The 18,143-nt window shown below is 43.7% G+C and overlaps 1 protein-coding gene across 1 annotated transcript; it reads right to left on the bottom strand.

Moving 5' to 3' along the window:
- Positions 1-1,614: 1,614 nt before the first annotated feature.
- Positions 1,615-15,133, bottom strand: LOC133645964 (AFG3-like protein 1). Its single transcript, XM_062040887.1, has 14 exons — positions 14,855-15,133; positions 12,202-12,265; positions 11,276-11,364; positions 11,056-11,205; positions 10,899-10,970; positions 9,730-9,854; positions 5,116-5,386; positions 4,915-5,052; positions 4,697-4,850; positions 4,526-4,633; positions 4,343-4,468; positions 2,101-2,211; positions 1,925-2,040; positions 1,615-1,857 (listed from the first exon to the last, which is right to left on the bottom strand). The coding sequence occupies exons 1-14, from the start codon at positions 14,984-14,986 to the stop codon at positions 1,615-1,617; spliced, it is 1,899 nt and encodes a 632-aa protein (XP_061896871.1). The 5' UTR covers positions 14,987-15,133.
- Positions 15,134-18,143: the final 3,010 nt, after the last annotated feature.

Genomic DNA, 18,143 nt, shown 5'->3' with positions numbered 1-18,143 from the left:
ATATAGATACCATCGGGAAAGCATGGGGGCACCATTGGGGCATCATGGGACGACCATGTGGGCACCATGGGGGGGGAACCATAGGGAGAGAATGTGGGCACCATATAGACACTATCAGGTAAGCATGTGGGCACCATAAAGGCACCTTGGGGTCAACCATTGGGACATCATGGGACAACCATGTGGGTTCCATGGGGAGGCATAGGGAGAGAGCATGTGGGCACCACAGGAGTGGCATGGAGGGTGGGGCACCATATAGATACCATCGGAAAAGCATGGGGGCACCATTGGGGCATCATGGGACGACCATGTGGGCACCATAGGGAGAGAGCATGTGGGCACAATGGGGGTGGGCATAGGGAGAGAATGTGGGCACCATATAGACACTATCAGGGAAGCATGTGGGTGCCATATAGGCAGCTTGGGGACAACCATGTGGGTGCCATTGAGAAATCATGGGACAACCATGTGGGTACCATGGGGAGGCATAGGGAGAGAGCATGTGGGCACCATAGGGGTGGCATGGAGGGTGGGGCGCCATATAGACACCATTGGGGCATCATGGGACGACCATGTGGGCGCTATGGGAGAGCATGTGGGCACCATAGGGAGAGAGCATGTGGGCACCATGGGGGTGGCATGGAGAGTGGGCGCCATACAGGCACCATCGGAGAAGCATGTGGGCGCTATAAAGGCACCATGGGACGACCATGTGGGCACCATTTGGACACCTTGGGGGAAGCATGTGGCCACCATGGGGACACATTTATATGGGCGCCATTGGGGCACCATGGGGGAGCATGTGGGCACCATATATGCACTATGGGGGGAGCATGGGAACAAACAAGTAGGCACCATGGGCAGGACTATAGTGGGAGAGCATGTGGGTGGCATGGGGACAACCATGTGGGCGCCATTGGGGCATCATGGGATGACCCTGTGGGCACCATAGGGGGAGAGCATGTTGGCTCCTTATAGGCACCATGAGACGACTATGTGGGCACCATGAGAACAACTGTGTGGGTGCCATATATGCACTATGGGGGTAGTATGGGGACAACCATGTGGGCGCCATTGGGGCATCATGGGATGACCCTGTGGGCACCATAGGGGGAGAGCATGTTGGCTCCTTATAGGCACCATGAGACGACTATGTGGGCACCATGAGAACAACTGTGTGGGTGCCATATATGCACTATGGGGGTAGTATGGGGACAACCATGTGGGCGCCATTGGGGCATCATGGGATGACCCTGTGGGCACCATAGGGGGAGAGCATGTTGGCTCCTTATAGGCACCATGAGACGACTATGTGGGCACCATGAGAACAACTGTGTGGGTGCCATATATGCACTATGGGGGTAGTATGGGGACAACCATGTGGGCGCCATTGGGGCATCATGGGATGACCCTGTGGGCACCATAGGGGTGGCAAAGGGGGAGAGCATGTTGGCTCCTTATAGGCACTATGGGGACGACTATGTGGGCGCCATGTAGGCAACGAGGGGGTTCATAGGGGGAGAACATGTGGGCACCATATAGGCACTATGGGCGGAGCATGGGGACAACCATGTAGGCGCCATATATGCACACTTCTGGGAGCCATGGGGGGAGTTATGTGGACGCCATGGGGGGAGCATGTGGGCGTGCACGTACCTGTGCGTAGGCGGACTGCGTCACCTTCTTGAGGTCGTCCTGAGCGCCGGTGGTGATGCGGTCGAAGAAGACGTGCTCGGCCACGCGGCCGCCAAGCATCATGCACATCCTGTCAAAGAGCTGCTCGCGGCTGTACAAGTACTGCTCTCTGGGCAGGTACTGGGCGTAACCCAGACCTTTGCCCCGCGGGATGATCGACACCTGAAAGCACAAGCGCGTCCGTCAGAGCCCCGCCCCTTTGCTCGCGCCTGCGAGTGCGCGTGCCCACCTTGAGCAGCGGGTCGGCGTGCTGCAGGAACCAGCCCACGATGGCGTGGCCCGCTTCGTGGTACGCCACCGTCTTCTTCTCTGCGGGCTGCAGCACCTGGGTCTTCTTCTCCAGACCTGCGGCAGGAAGTCAGGCGTCACGGCCGACCCGCGGGAAACCGTCGCCGGGTGACTCACCTCCGATGACGCGGTCGATGGCCGCCTCAAAGTGCTTGTGGCTGACGTGCGGGTTCAGGTGTCGTGCTGCGATCAGCGCCGCCTCGTTGCACACGTTGGCGATGTCCGCCCCTTTGTGTGGTGCACACAAACATGCACACTCAGCAATAACCATGCACTTGTTTAATATTAATTATCATGTATTAATACTTCACTAATCATACACTTATTTAATATTAATACTCATATATTAATACTTCACTAAGCATACACACGTCTACACTTAACTGCCAGTAGATTGCTGTATGACTGTTATTGCCGTGAAAAATACACGCATGAGTGCTGCAACGTTTGTTCTTAAAACACACGTATGAGTGCTGCAGCGCTTCTTTAAAAAAACACGCACGAATGCTGCCAACATTGCTGTGGCGCTTGCATTTGTAAAATAGACATATGTACTGCTAGAATTACTGTGGCACTCGTGTTTGTAAAATGCACGTATGAGTGCCGCCAGCATTTCTACAAGGCTTGTTTATAAAATACACGTACGAGTGCTGCCGTGCTTGCGTTTGTAAAATAAATGTATGAGCGTTGCAAGCATCTCGGCTGCGTCTGTTTATAAAATACACATGAAAGCTGCTGGCGTTGCTGTGGCGTTTATGTCCGTAAAGCAGATGCATGAGTGCCGCCAGCATTGCTGCGGGGAAAGCGTGTGTGCTGGCAACCAGGTGTGGAGTACAAAGACACGTGTGTCTTGTTTACTGTCAAACATGGAGGTGGGAGTGCCACGGTCTGGGGATGCATGAGTGCTGCCGGTGCGAGAGAGCTATGGTTCATTGAAAAATGGGAAAAAGTTCAATAGCGGCACGTTAACAAGCCAATAAGGTTTTGTTTTGAAGGCAGTTTCAAAGTCCAATGCCAAAGACGTGACCTCAGCACCATAACTGAGCAAAAGTACAAATGAAGAAATGTTTTTTTTACATTTCATACATTTGTGGGAAATGTTTGGCTTCAATATAAACTTCAGTAGTTTGATGGTTTTAAGATCAATTGTGTTGCAAATAGAGATGTCCATATTATAAATGCTTTAAAATGTAATATCGTAAATTATCCGTATCGGTTTCAAAAAGTAAAATGTATGACTTTTTAAAACGCCGCTGTGTACACGGACTTTGGGAGAAGTACAGAGCGCCAATAAACCTTAAAGGCACTGCCTTTGCGTGCCGGCCCAGTCACATAATATATACGACTTTTCACACACACAAGTGAATGCCATGCATACTTGTTCAACAGCCATACAGGTCACACTGAGGGTGGCCGTATAAACAACTTTAACACTGTTACAAATATGCGCCACACTGTGAACCCACACCAAACAAGAATGACAAAACACATTTCGGGAGAACATCCGCACCGTAACACAACAGAACAAATACCCGGAACCCCTTGCAGCACTAACTCTTCCGGGACGCTACAATATACACACCCCGCTACCACCAAACCCCACCAGAAGGTAGGCAGAATGTACAACAAAGTAAATAGAAGGTAAAATAAGGCAAATGAAAAGGTAAATATAGGGTAAATTGATGGTAATAACGTTATGGCAAGCAGAAAAATCAAAAATAACATTTTCCCTAAAATACACATTGAGACTAAAAAATGTGTTTTATCCGATTATTTGACGAATCCAGGGGTCCCCAAACGGCCCGCGGGCCGGATACAGCCCACAAGCATCCAAAATCCGGCCCGCGGGAAGTCCCAAGTAAACAGACCAAGTAAATAATAATAAAATATATATATATATTTTTTTTAATGTCTTTTCTAATCCATTTTCATGTCTCAAATTCCAAGCTGCTGTTTTGAGGCATGTTAAAAAAAATAATGCACTTTGTGACTTCAATAATAAATATGTCAGTGCCATGTTGGCATTTTTTGCCATAACTTGAGTTGATTTATTTTGAAAAACCTTGTTACATTGTTTAATGCATCCAGCGGGGCATCACAACAAAATTAGGCATAATAATGTGTTGATTCCACGACTGTATATATCGGTATCGGTTGATATCGGAATCGGTAATTAAGAGTTGGACAATATTGGAATATCGGATATCGGCAAAAAGACCATTATGGGACATCTGTAGTTGCAAAGAATGCTACATCAGCAGTTATCTCTATGGACTTTAGCATGGAGGTGGCTGTGGTTGTAAACACATTAAATATGTCAAAATGTATACAACGTATACAGGTATTATCTGCAACGTACCGGTGAATCCCGGAGTGGCGGCGGCCATCTTCCTGGCCAGGGTGTCCTTGTCGATGTTGGGGTCCAGCTTGATGGGCCGCAGGTGGACTTTAAAGATGGACGCCCGGCCTTTGATGTCCGGCGGACCTGAGGGCGGCCAGGAATGAGGCGTCATGTGACAGGAAGTGACAGTGAATCACCTACCGATGTAGATCTGCCTATCAAAGCGTCCCGGTCTCATGAGGGCGGGGTCCAGGATGTCGGGTCTGTTGGTCCCGGCCAGAACCACCACGTTGGTGGCCGTGTTGAAGCCTGCGGGTCACAGGAGAGGTTCCACCAGAGCGTGAGGAGGACTTGGCGTGTTGAGGATCTCACCGTCCATCTCCACCAGCAGCTGGTTGAGCGTGTTCTCCTGCTCGCTCTGACCGCCAAAGTTCCCGCCTCCTCGCTTGCGGCCCACGGCGTCGATCTCGTCGATGAAGAGGATGCAGGGCGCGTTCTTCCTGGCCATGGCGAACATGTCCCTCACCTGCGGGGGACAGAGCGCCATCAGGGCCGCGCTGGCGTCGCACGTCCGCCGCCTCGATGCTCACCCTGGCGGGGCCCACGCCCACAAACATCTCCAGGAACTCCGAGCCGTTGACGGTGATGAAAGGAACGTTGGCTTCGCCCGCGGTGGCTTTAGCCAGGAGGGTCTTGCCGGTGCCGGGAGGTCCGGAAAGCACGGCGCCCTTGGAGAGACAGGGACACGTTTAGCGGGACGGACGCCGTCGCCGCCGCGTGCTCCTGGTCACCTTTGGGATCTTGGCGCCGAGGTCCTGGTACTGCTGAGGGTTCTTCAGGAAGTTGACGAACTCCAGGATCTCCAGCTTGGCCTCCTCGCAGCCCGCCACGTCCTTGAACTTCACCTCGATGTTGTCCTTCATCATCTTGGCCGTCGACTCGCTCATGCTGAAGGGCCCGCCCCTGCCGCCGCCTGGCCCCGCCCCCATGGGCCCTCGCCGCAGGTTGAAGAGCAGGAAGCCGATGAGCAGCAGCGTGGGAATAATGCTCATGAAGAAAGAGCTGTGCACATACACACACACACACACACACACACACACAAAAATGACACAAAAACATGGACACACACACACATGGACACAAAAATGGACAAATAGACACAAACACGGACACACAAACAAGGACACTTACAAAAATGGAATCACAAACACACACATGGACATAAACAAATGGACACACACACACACACACACAAAAACCCACACACACACACACACACACAAACATGGGACACACAAACAGACACACAAACAGACTCAAACATGGACACACATTAAAACATGGACACCCACACACAAACATGAAAACACAAACACACAAACATGGGACACACAGACATGGACACAAACATTAAAACATGGACACCCACACACAAACATGGGACACACAAACATGGAAACACAAACACACAAACATGGGACACACAAACATGGACACACACGTTAAAACATGGACACCCACACACAAACATGGGACACACAAACATGGAAACACAAACACACAAACATGGACACCCACACACAAACATGGGACACACAAACATGGAAACACAAACACACAAACATGGACACCCACACACAAACATGGGACACACAAACATGGACACCCACACACAAACATGGAAACACAAACATGGACACACATTAAAAACATGGACACCCACACACAAACATGGGACACACAAACATGGAAACACAAACACACAAACATGGACACATTAAAAACATGGACACCCACACACAAACATGGGACACACAAACATGGACACGCGCACACAAACATGGAAACACAAACATGGGAAACACAAACATGGAAACACAAACACACAAACATGGACACCCACACACAAACATGGGACACAAACATGGAAACACAAACACACAAACATGGACACACATTAAAAACATGGACACCCACACACAAACATGGGACACACAAACATGGACACGCGCACACAAACATGGGAAACACAAACACACAAACATGGACACACAAACAGACTCAAACATGGACACACACGTACACACACACACACACAAACATGGACACACAAACAGAAACAAACATGGACACACACGTACACACACACAAACATGGACACACAAACAGAAACAAACATGGACACACACGTACACACACACAAACATGGACACACAAACAGAAACAAACATGGACACATACAAACGTGGACACACACACGGTCACATTCACACAAACACACTCACACAAACAAACAAGGGGACACACACAAACAAGGGGACACACAAACAGACACACACACATAAAACACAGAGCCACAGAAATGGACACACAAAAATGGACACACCCACACACACATTAACACATAAAACACGGACACACAAACAAGGACAATTACAAAAATGGAATCACAAACACACACACACGGACATAAACAAATGGACACACACACACAAATAGACACACACAAAAACATGGGACACCAACACACAAACATGGGACACACAAACAGACACACACAAAAACATGGGACACCCACACACACACAAACATGGGACACACAAACATGGACACACCAACACACAAACATGGGACACACAAACATGAACACACAAACAGACACACAAAAACATGGACACCCACACACACACACAAACATAGGACACACAAACATGGGACACACAAACATGGACACACACATTAAAAAATGGACACCCACACACAAACATACACAGAAACAAACATGGACACATACAAACGTGGACACACAAACAGACTCAAACATGGACACACACATACACACACACACACAAACATGGACACACAAACACAGAAACAAACATTGACACATACAAACGTGGACACACACACGGACACGGACACATTCACACAAACACGGACACTCACACACAAACAAGGGGACACACACAAACAAGGGGACACACACACACGGACCCACACAGAAATGGACACACAAAAATAGACAAACATGGACACACACACACACAAAAACATGGACACCCACACACACATTAACACACAAACATGGACACACACAGAGTAGAGTTGAGGCAGTGTACAACTGTTGGTATGATGTGATATCAAGTATATCCAGTATCGTTGATACTGATAATGATACTTTCAAGTTGAACATTGTGTGAGTTAGCTTGTAGTTAATGAAGAGAACACAAGAACAATGTTTTATAAGTCAATACAATTTAAAACAGTGTAATATTTTATGATGGAAAATTATTTTTTGATTTTTGATATTGCAATATAGGAAAAAGTAATGTAAAAGTAAGTGAATGATATTTATATAGCACTTTTCTCTAGAGACTCAAAGCACTTTACATAGTGAAAGCCATGATGTCAAGCAGTGTGGGGGGGGCACTGGGAGCAGATGGGTGAAGTGTCTTGCCCAAGGACACAACGGCAGTGACTAGCTCAGGGGTCGGCAACCCGCGGCTCTTTAGCGCCGCCCTAGTGGCTCTGTGGAGCTTTTTCAAAAATGTATGAAAAAATGGAAAAAGATGAGGGGGAAAAAAAATTTTTTTGGTTTTAATATGGTTTCTGTAGGAGGACAAACATGACACAAACCTCCCCAATTGTTTTAAAGTACACTGTTTATATTAAACATGCTTCACTGATTCGAGTATTTGGCGAGCGCCGTTTTGTCCTACTAATTTTGGCGGTCCTTGAACTTACCGTAGTTTGTTTACATGTATAACTTTCTCCGACTTTCTAGGACGTGTTTTATGCCACTTCTTTTTCTGTCTCATTTTGTCCACCAGACTTTTAACGTTGTGCATTAATGCATAAATGTGAGTTTTGTTGATGTTATTGACTTGTGTGGAGTGCTAATCAGACATATTTGGTCACTGCATGACTGCAAGCTAATCGATGCTAACATGCTATTTAGGCTAGCTATATGTACATATTGCATCATTATGCCTCATATGTAGGTATATTTGAGGTCATTTAGTTTACTTTAAGTCCTCTTAATTCAATTTATATCTCATGACACACTATCTGTATGTAATATGGCTTTTAATTTTTTGTTGATTTGTTTTTGTATTTTTGGTCCAATATGGCTCTTTCAACATTTTGGGTTGCCGACCCCTGGACTAGGATGACAGACACAGGGATCGAACCTGGATCCCTCAAGTTGCTGAAACAGCTGCTCTACCAACCGAGGCACTTAAAAAATACTTGCAAATATTTGTAAGTAACATCAATAGAAGATGGAGGGCAGGTGCACTGTGTGTCTGAGAGAAATGGAGAGGGAGAGGAAATAGAAAGATGAGGAGAGAGAGAGGTAAAGAAAAAGTGAGAGGTTTAAGAAAGAGGGAAAAGAGAGAGAATGAGTGAGAGATAAAGAAAGAGAAAAGAGAGCAAAAGAATAAAGAAAGCAGAAAAACAGAAAAAAAGTATAAGAGAGAGAGATAGACTAAGAAAGAAAGGGAGAGGTAAAGAAAAAGAACAAGTGAGAGAGGTAAAAAAAAAAAGAATGAGAGCCATAAGGAAAGAGTGAGAGAGAATGAAATGAGAGATAAAGGAACAGAGAGTTGAGTGTGTGGAGACAGCAGGTTGAGGAGAGAGTTGGCTGAGAGAAGAGGAAGAAAGAGAGCTAAGTACCCAAAGAAGGTTTAGAAAAGTGAAAGAAAGATGGTGGAGTAATGTGTCAAACAGAGATGATATCTCACCCCATCAATAAATCCTGATGTCAATATTTATGCATACTTCCTAGCAGCAAACAAGGTCAAAGTCTATTTTGGTAGATAACTTTTGATATATTTGATTCAAACACATGTCAGCATCTACAATTATCAATATTTAGATATATGATATCAATATTTAGATAAGATATCGGTATTTAGATGTATGACATTTGGACAGTGTCAATATTTAAACAGACAGTATTGATATTTATATATAAATATCAATACTCTACATATCAGTAGCATACATCTAAATATTAATACCATGCTATTAATATTTAGATGTATGGTATCAGTATTTATAAATGATAAATGATAAATGGGTTATACTTGTATAGCGCTTTTCTACCTTCAAGGTACTCAAAGCGCTTTGACAGTATTTCCACATTCACCCATTCACACACACATTCACACACTGATGGCGGGAGCTGCCATGCAAGGCGCTAACCAGCAGCCATCAGGAGCAAGGGTGAAGTGTCTTGCCCAAGGACACAACGGACGTGACTAGGATGGTAGAAGGTGGGGATTGAACCCCAGTAACCAGCAACCCTCCGATTGCTGGCACAGCCACTCTACCAACTTCGCCACGCCAGTATTAATATTCAGTATCACTATTTAGTGTGTGTATTAGTAGAGTGTGTGACTGACCCGTCAGTCTCTGAGCTGTAGACCACAGCAGGGCGGTGAGTGGACTCCATGCCCAGTTCCACATGAGCAGTCTCCAAGTTCCTCTCAAACGTGTCCACACTGCCGATGTTGAACCAAATGTAGCTCTGCACAAACGCCACAATGTCACGTGACACCACGACAGGAAGTCACTTAGAAGGTGTCACACGACATCACGACAGGAAGTCATTTAAACGACGTCATATGACACCAGTGTTGGGACTAACGCGTTACTACTGTAACGCCGTTATTTTCAGCGGTAACGAGTAGTCTATTCAGTAACTCAAGTTACCGTTACTACATGATGCGTTACTGCGTTATTTTACGCTATTTTTTATTAGAACATGCTATACGTTTACCAAACAATCTGTCACTCCTAATCGCTAAATCCCATGAAATCTTATACGTCTAGTCTCTTACGTGAATGAGCTAAATAACATTATTTGATATTTTACGGTAATGTGTTAATCATTTCACACATAAGCCGCTCCTGAGTATAAGTCGCACCCCCGGCCAAACTATGAAAAAAACTGCGACTTATAGTCCGAAAAATACGGCAACTCATTCTCCTTCTATGCCACATCAATATGGAATGCACTCCCATCCATTCATCCATTTTCTACCGCTTGTCCCTTTTGGGGTCGTGGGGGGGTGCTGGAGCCTATCTCAGCTGCGTTCGGGCGGAAGGCGGGGTACACCCTGGACAAGTCGCCACCTCATCGCCTGGCCAACACAGATAGACAGACAACATTCACACACTAGGGCCAATTTAAAGTGCATCTCTATCCTCCTTCAAAACCTCACTAAAAGAACACCTCCAGGCAGCTCCAGGCAGCTACAACCCTAGCCTAACCCCCTCCGCCCACCACATCCCACCTCCCCGGATTGTAAATAATCAAATGTATATACTTGTTCTTATGCTTTCTGAGCATACTGAGCTCACTATGGTCACCGCTCGCTGTACATATCCTACCAAGTGAGACCTACACTGTTACAATGTCCATTTCTCAGATGACATAATTGTTGATGACTGAAGTGCTGATAGCAACCCAACCTCAATTTGACGTCATATGACACCATGACAGGAAGTCATTCAAACGACGTCACATGACACCATGACAGGAAGTCAACTTGACGTCCTTGGCACTCACCGCTTCAGCCTCGGCGCCCGGCACCAGGACGACACGCACATACTGCTTGTTGACCACCTCCAGACGTTCCACCTGCGACAGGAAGTGGGCCGTTAAAAGCAGGAAGTGAGCGGTTGGAGCGCACACCAATCGGTGTCTTCAAACAAAAGTGCCTCACGATGCCTCGGCCCAGGTAGCGGTTCACAAAGTCCTTCCAGCTGATCTCTCGGCCCGCGTCTCGGAAGTACAGGTACAGCACGGTGGAGGAGACGCCGGCCACACCCAGCGCTATGTAGCGGAAGTCCTTCTCGTCCCACGGGAAGTCGCCCTGCACGCCAAACGCATCATCAGTGATGGAGCGGCGATACAACTTCCTGTGATCTGATCGGCCGTCTAACCTTCTGCATCCGACTCCACCAATCTTTACCGCCTCCTCCTCTCTTGCCACCTCCTGCTCGTCGTCCTCCTTTCCCATCCGGAACTTTTCCTTCAGACAAAACATTTATTTCTGTCACGTCAACATGGCTGCAACAACTTGGACTCATATTCTGTTGCTTCCAGTAATCCTGTAACGACTGTAACTAATGAAAACCCCAAAAGAAGGAAAAAGCAAAATAAATAAGGTACAAGGTGATAATAGAAGTTTAAATGTGAATAGAAGGTAAATGAAAGGTCAAATATGGTAAAAAAAAGGTCAATACAAGGTAAAATAAGATGAAGGTACGTCAAATGGTAAAAGAACGTAAAATTAGTCAAATTGAAGGTTAATGAAAGGTAAATTGGAAGTAAAAAATAAATACAAAGTAAATAAAATGTCAATTGAAGGTAAAACAAGTTAGAAGGTAGAAGGTAAAAGATGATAAAAGTATATAAAATGCAAATAGAAGGTTTTTATTCACCTCCTTACATTTACAGGTTGAAATGGTCAAAGAAAGTAAAAAGTGACCACACGATTTTTTAAGTCAGTGCTGCTGAATTATTTTCTCTCATGACCCACCCGACCCCGAATTGAATTACCATTAAAACTTGATCATATTAATTTATGCATCTTTGCAACGCACTGTGTGAGTTGGTGATATTACGATATAAACTGTAGTACGACATAAAAATGTCTACCATACTCTATAATTCTCTTTTGTTTATGTTGCAAGTTCTGCAACAACGCTACCTCATGCTGGAATTTTACATCACATGAAAGAACTTGACATTGAGAGCATGGATGTCAACACAGAGAGCACAATGGAAGCTAAACCAACAAAACCAGAAGAGGAGATTGTGGCCTAAGGCTTAGTTTGGATGAGACATCCGGAGTGGTGGCACTCACCTTTAGGCTCACTGGAGTATAAGCGTCGCTGAGCTGTCTGAAAGTTGCGATTGGACAGGAAGTTCTGGAAAAGAGAAGGGAAACACCATCAGAACCTCTCAGAATTCAATGAAATCCTGCATGATTTAAAACAGTTCGGTAATTTGACAATACATTCTGAGTATGTGCTTTGCTGCCATCTAGCGTCTACTTTTAACGAGTAAAATCAATACGTCGGTCAGTATGTTTTCCAAATGTGCTCTGTTAGGATAAGCTTACAAGAAACACGTGAAAATTGACAACAAAATCATGAAATTAAGTTGCTTCAATGTTAGTGGGGGAAAAAACAAGCCTCAAAACATGGCAACTTTTGCCACAACTTTCTGAAAAGGCTCAACCCAGTCTTCGAAGCAGCAGCATCATAATAACCATGGCGGTGTAGTATTTGTACAGTGTTTCCCACACATTCATTTATTTGTGGCGGCCCGCCACGAAAGAATTACGTCCGCCACAAATGTAAAAAAAAAAAAAATAATAATAATAATAATACCGTATTTCCTTGAATTGGCGCCGGGAATATGGTATTCGCATGCCTAGAATTACAGCCGGGTCAAACTCGTTTCACAAAATAATTAGCACATGCTTGGCACTTCCGCGGGGTCAAACATGAGTCATTAAATGATTCCCGCCTCCTGGTGGTAGAGGGCGCTAGTGATCCTTCTTGCAACTGCTGGTACTGCAGAAGACCTGTGCTGCAGAAGAAGACAACAGCAGCAATAGTGCGCAGCCATTTATTTTACCATGGAGGATTACATATCTAAAATAAAACAGTTTTCTAAACTGGACTTTCAATCGAAGCAGGAGGTAATACTTAAAAGGAAGATCTCCATCGAGACAGAGAGACTTTTAAAACTGAAGGAAGACTTCTATATCGATGCTTTTCTTCAAAAGGAGCTGGCATGGACTCATTTATACCTAAAGGTAAGACCATAATAACGTTTTTTTTTATTAAATGTGCTTTTCATGATAAGGTAAGCGCCGGAGTGAGAAGAGGTTTTAAAATAATTACCGCATGCATGGCAATCTCGCCTGCTTTTGGTAAACGCAGGGGTGAGAAGAGGTTTTAAATTAATTAGCGCCCCTGCGGCTATTCAAGGAAATACGGTACTTTTTTTTGTTGTCCTGTCCAGCTTCTCAGGCAAATCATATAGTTGATGTAGATGCCCATATAGGCTGTTCAGATTTACTTTACAAAAGAGAAGTGTAGGATACTTCTCTTGTTGCCTTATTTGTATTTGACCATTACTGTTTTCTGTTTGTTACTGACTGGCAGGACACCTCTGCCTCTGTTTCACTTTATGTTGCTGGAAAATAATATGGTTGTAGTAGTAGGCCAAAGTTAAATTATTTAGTATGCACTAATTAAAGGGGCAGAGCTTTAAGAGACATTTTAGCTTTTATATTTTAAAAGATATATTTTTTGTAAGAACCACAATTAATAAATATATTTCAGTGAATAACTTATTGTTCAAATCTGTAAATATAAATATGTACATAAAGTGTTGTAATTATATTGTAAAATGGATGGATGGATGGACGTTTAAAACAAAACTGTTATTATTAATTAGTAAGTATACATTTTTTGAGCCTTTTTAGAGAAAATCATATTGTAGTAAATTATGCAAATTATTCGATGATGTCATGGTGACCACGCCCATAGCCACGCCCCCACCACCACAGGTATCTTGGCCGTTTATGGGAAACACTGTTGTATATATGATATTTATTAACACACAAACAATAAGTGACCTGAGAGTAACTAAAAACAAATTTCACATCACGGTTATTGTGACCATAAACATCGCGGTTATTATTATAGCAGTATTGTCAAAAACCGTAATTCTCAAACTGTTATGCGCTCCATCGAGCCAAAGGATCACTTTATAAAAGTACAGTGTTTTATTTTCCTATATCCGAACACAGTGTTACTGTTCAAACTGTGTGCAATGTAACAGTGTTAAAATTAACACCAATGAGTTGACTGATGAACATTATCACACAATTTATTCAGAGAGTATAAATACCGACAAATAAAGGTGAATACTATTATTACTATTACATTTTCAGAATGTGCTTGGTCTATCTTTAAGCAAAGAAAACACTCTGAAGTTGTCTTTATTTAAGTTATTGTGCTGTGATTTTACCAGTCCGGCCCACTTGGGAGTAGATATTTCTCCATGTGGCCCCCAATCTAAAATGAGTTTGACACCCCTGCTGTATATGTTTTAACATATTTATATCCATATAGTGTCACCATTTTAGCACACAATACATTTATGAGGAAGTCATTTGTGTCATTGTGTGTTTACTAACTGTTGTTGAATAAGTGAAACAGCATGGCAACCAAAACATTTTCTTTAGATAGTAAAGTGTTTATTATATATTATGTAAACTCTGAACCTTGAAGACGTTATAGCTTGGACTACAGTTTTCTGAGAATAAATTAATGCACAAATGAGAAGTTTCGTAGGCTAGTTTTATGTAGTATGCTAGTTTTATGTCTTTTCGGCAATATAACCTAACAAAATTAGTTAAAATGACCTAAAGTTAATACACAAGAGGTTAACACGTAGGAATAATATGAAAACAAACATATATAATTAAAATAAGTTACCGAGAGAGAGAAGCTTCTGTATCCGCCAGTGAAGCCTCGTCCTGCCGCAAGTCGCGTCGTGACCGCCCTGCATAAAGGCCGAGTGTTCGCCGACACAAGCCTGAAAAGCTGCAACATTCTGTGCAAGGCCATCAGCTCAAACTCTCCGCGGATAAATAATACTTTAATTTAAGTTAAATTGGCTTCTTTGCCTCCTTTTGGCTTCATGGCTGCCGTGTTATTGAAACAAGGAGCAACGTGAAATGTCAAGAGGCGATGATGTAAGGACCCGCAGGTGCCGCCTCTTTCGACGCCTGATGAAAAATATGAAAAAAAGGGGCGCCTTTGTTGATTTTAAAACATTTTATTGCCTCAATACAACAACATAGTTACATACAAAAAATAGAAAATAATTATCGCAGTAGGAATTAGATTTATATTTGATTATACAATTATTTCAATACAAGTCAGGCGCCAAAAAGGCAAGAGACAGGGGCCTCATTGTAAACGTTTACTCTGATTGGTGGAGAAAAAGAACGGCCCGCCCCCCACGTTTCAAAAGCGTGACGGTGCTTTTTTTTTTTTACGACACACGAATAAATTAAGAAATAAGTCACAAAGTCAATGAGGTAATGTTAAGGGTCAGTGTATGTTTTGGTCATTGGATTTTCGTTGTACAAACCGGAATTAAAAATATTTTTAAAAACGATTGGTTTATTCAAATTTTATTTTGAAATACAAAAAATGAAATTAAAAAAAAGAAGTGTTTTTTTAGTGTCGAAAATCAATAACGAGAAATAAAAAAAAACATCCTGGCTTTCATTTTAAACTTCATACAAGAGAATATTAATTACCAGTCAGCAAAAAGAAAAAAATCTGGCCAAAATATTCGAACACCGGAACCGGAAGTTGATGTTTGAAGACAAGACCACTTGCTGGTTTGTAGGGGAAAAAACTTTGTGGTAGGGATGTCCGATAATGGCTTTTTTGCCAATATCCGATATTGTCCAACTCTTAATTACAGATACCGATATATACAGTCGTGGAATTAACACATTATTATGCCTAATTTGGACAACCAGTTAAGGTGAAGATAAGGTTTTTTTTGATTGATTGAGACTTTTATTAGTAGGTTGCACAGTGAAGTACATATTCCGTACAATTGACCACTAAATGGTAACACCCGAATAAGTTTTTCAACTTCTTTAAGTCGGGGTCCACTTAAATTGATTCATGATACAGATATATACTATCATATATACTATCATCATAATACAGTCATCACATAAGATAATCACATTGAATTATTTACATTATTTACAATCAGGGGTGTGGGGGGGGGGGTATGGACATCAAGTAGTGGACATATAGAGAGAGAGAGAGAGATCAGAAGGCATAAGAAAAAGAAAATGTATCTGCATTTGATTGTTTACATTTGATTATTAGCAATCCGGGGAGGGTGTTAGTTTAGGGTTGTAGCTGCCTGGAGGTGAACTTTTATTGCGGTTTTGAAGGAGGATAGAGATGCCCTTTCTTTTATACCTGTTGGGAGCGCATTCCACATTGATGTGGCATAGAAAGAGAATGAGTTAAGACCTTTGTTAGTTCGGAATCTGGGTTTAACGTGGTTAGTGGAGCACCCCCTGGTGTTGTGGTTATGGCGGTCATTTACGTTAAGGAAGTAGTTTGACATGTACTTCGGTATCAGGGAGGTGTAGCGGATTTTATAGACTGGCTCAGTGCAAGTTGTTTAACTCTGTCCTCCACCTTGAGCCAGCCCACTTTAGAGAAGTGGGTAGGAGTGAGGTGGGATCTGGGGTGGAGGTCTAGAAGTAACCTGACTAGCTTGTTCTGAGATGTTTGGAGTTTAGATTTGAGGGTTTTGGAGGTGCTAGGGTACCAGGAGGTGCATGCGTAATCGAAAAAGGGTTGAACGAGAGTTCCCGCCAGAATCCTCAAGGTGCTTTTGTTGACCAGAGAGGAAATTCTGTAGAGAAATCTTGTTCGTTGGTTAACCTTTTTGATTACCTTGGTTACCATTTTATCACAGGAAAGGTTAGCCTCTAGAATGGAACCTAGGTAGGTGACCTCATCTTTCCTGGTGATAACAATGTCACCTACTTTTATGGTGAAGTCATTGACTTTCTTAAGTTTGATGTGGGACCCAAACAGGATGGATTCTGTTTTACCCAAGTGGATGGATAGCTTGTTGTCAGCGAGCCAGGTGCAAGTTCTACAGAGCTCAGCACTGAGGATTTTCTCCACCTGTGACTTGTCCTTGCCGGATACCAGCAAGGCAGAGTCATCCGCAAACAAAAACAATTCACAGTCGCATGCCGATGACATGTCGTTTATGTATATTAGGAACAGTAAAGGTCCCAATATACTGCCTTGGGGGACTCCACAGCTCACCGAGAGGGGGGGGGGACACGGTGCCGTTCACCTCTACCACCTGCTCCCTCCCCTCCAAGTAAGATTGCATCCAGCTCCATGAGGTTTTGTTAAATCCGATTGCTCTGAGCTTATCCAACAGTATAGCGTGGTTAACGGTGTCAAAGGCCTTCTGAAGATCCAGCATGACCATGCCGCAGTATTTGCCCGCGTCCACCTCATGTTTGATGTGGTCGCTCAGATAGAGAAGGCATGTGTCAGTGGAGTGGTTAGTTCTGAAGCCGGATTGGAATTTGTACATGAGTTTATTAGTGGCAAGGTAATTATCGACCTGTTCATAAACTATTTTCTCCATTACTTTCGAAACGGAACTGAGAATAGAAACAAGTCGGTAGTTGCCAGGTTCCAATTTGCTTCCTTTTTTAAAGAGGGGAGTTACTCTTGCTATCTTAAAATATTTTGGTACTTGGCCTTGTGTAATTGATAGGTTCATTATGTGTGTGATGATCGGGGCAATGATGGAGGCAGAGTCCCTGAGGAATCTGGAGGGAATATTATCAAGGCCGGTGGCCTTGTTAGGGTGGAGCGCGCTCAATTTTTTAAACACCTCATCAGCTGTGACCATTTCTAATTTGAAATCATCGTTGGACACTCCTAGCTTTCTGTAGAAGGCTTTAATGTGTTCTACACCAAAGCGACCAGAGTGGTGGGACAGCTTGTTGACAAGAGTTGCGGCTATGCTGGTGAAAAAAAAAAAGGTCCTTTTTTTTTTTTAATTAATAGAATAAAATAAGATAAATAAATTACAAACGTTTTCTTGAATAAAAAAGACAGTAAAACAATATAAAAACAGTTACATAGAAACTAGTAATTCATGAAAAAGAGTGCAATTATCTGTTAAAAGTTAGTACTATTAGTG

Source organism: Entelurus aequoreus, linkage group LG03, assembly GCF_033978785.1.
Source record: "Entelurus aequoreus isolate RoL-2023_Sb linkage group LG03, RoL_Eaeq_v1.1, whole genome shotgun sequence".
In the NCBI taxonomy this organism is placed as follows: Eukaryota; Metazoa; Chordata; class Actinopteri; order Syngnathiformes; family Syngnathidae; genus Entelurus; species Entelurus aequoreus.
This window is presented reverse-complemented; position numbering and strand designations above follow the sequence as displayed.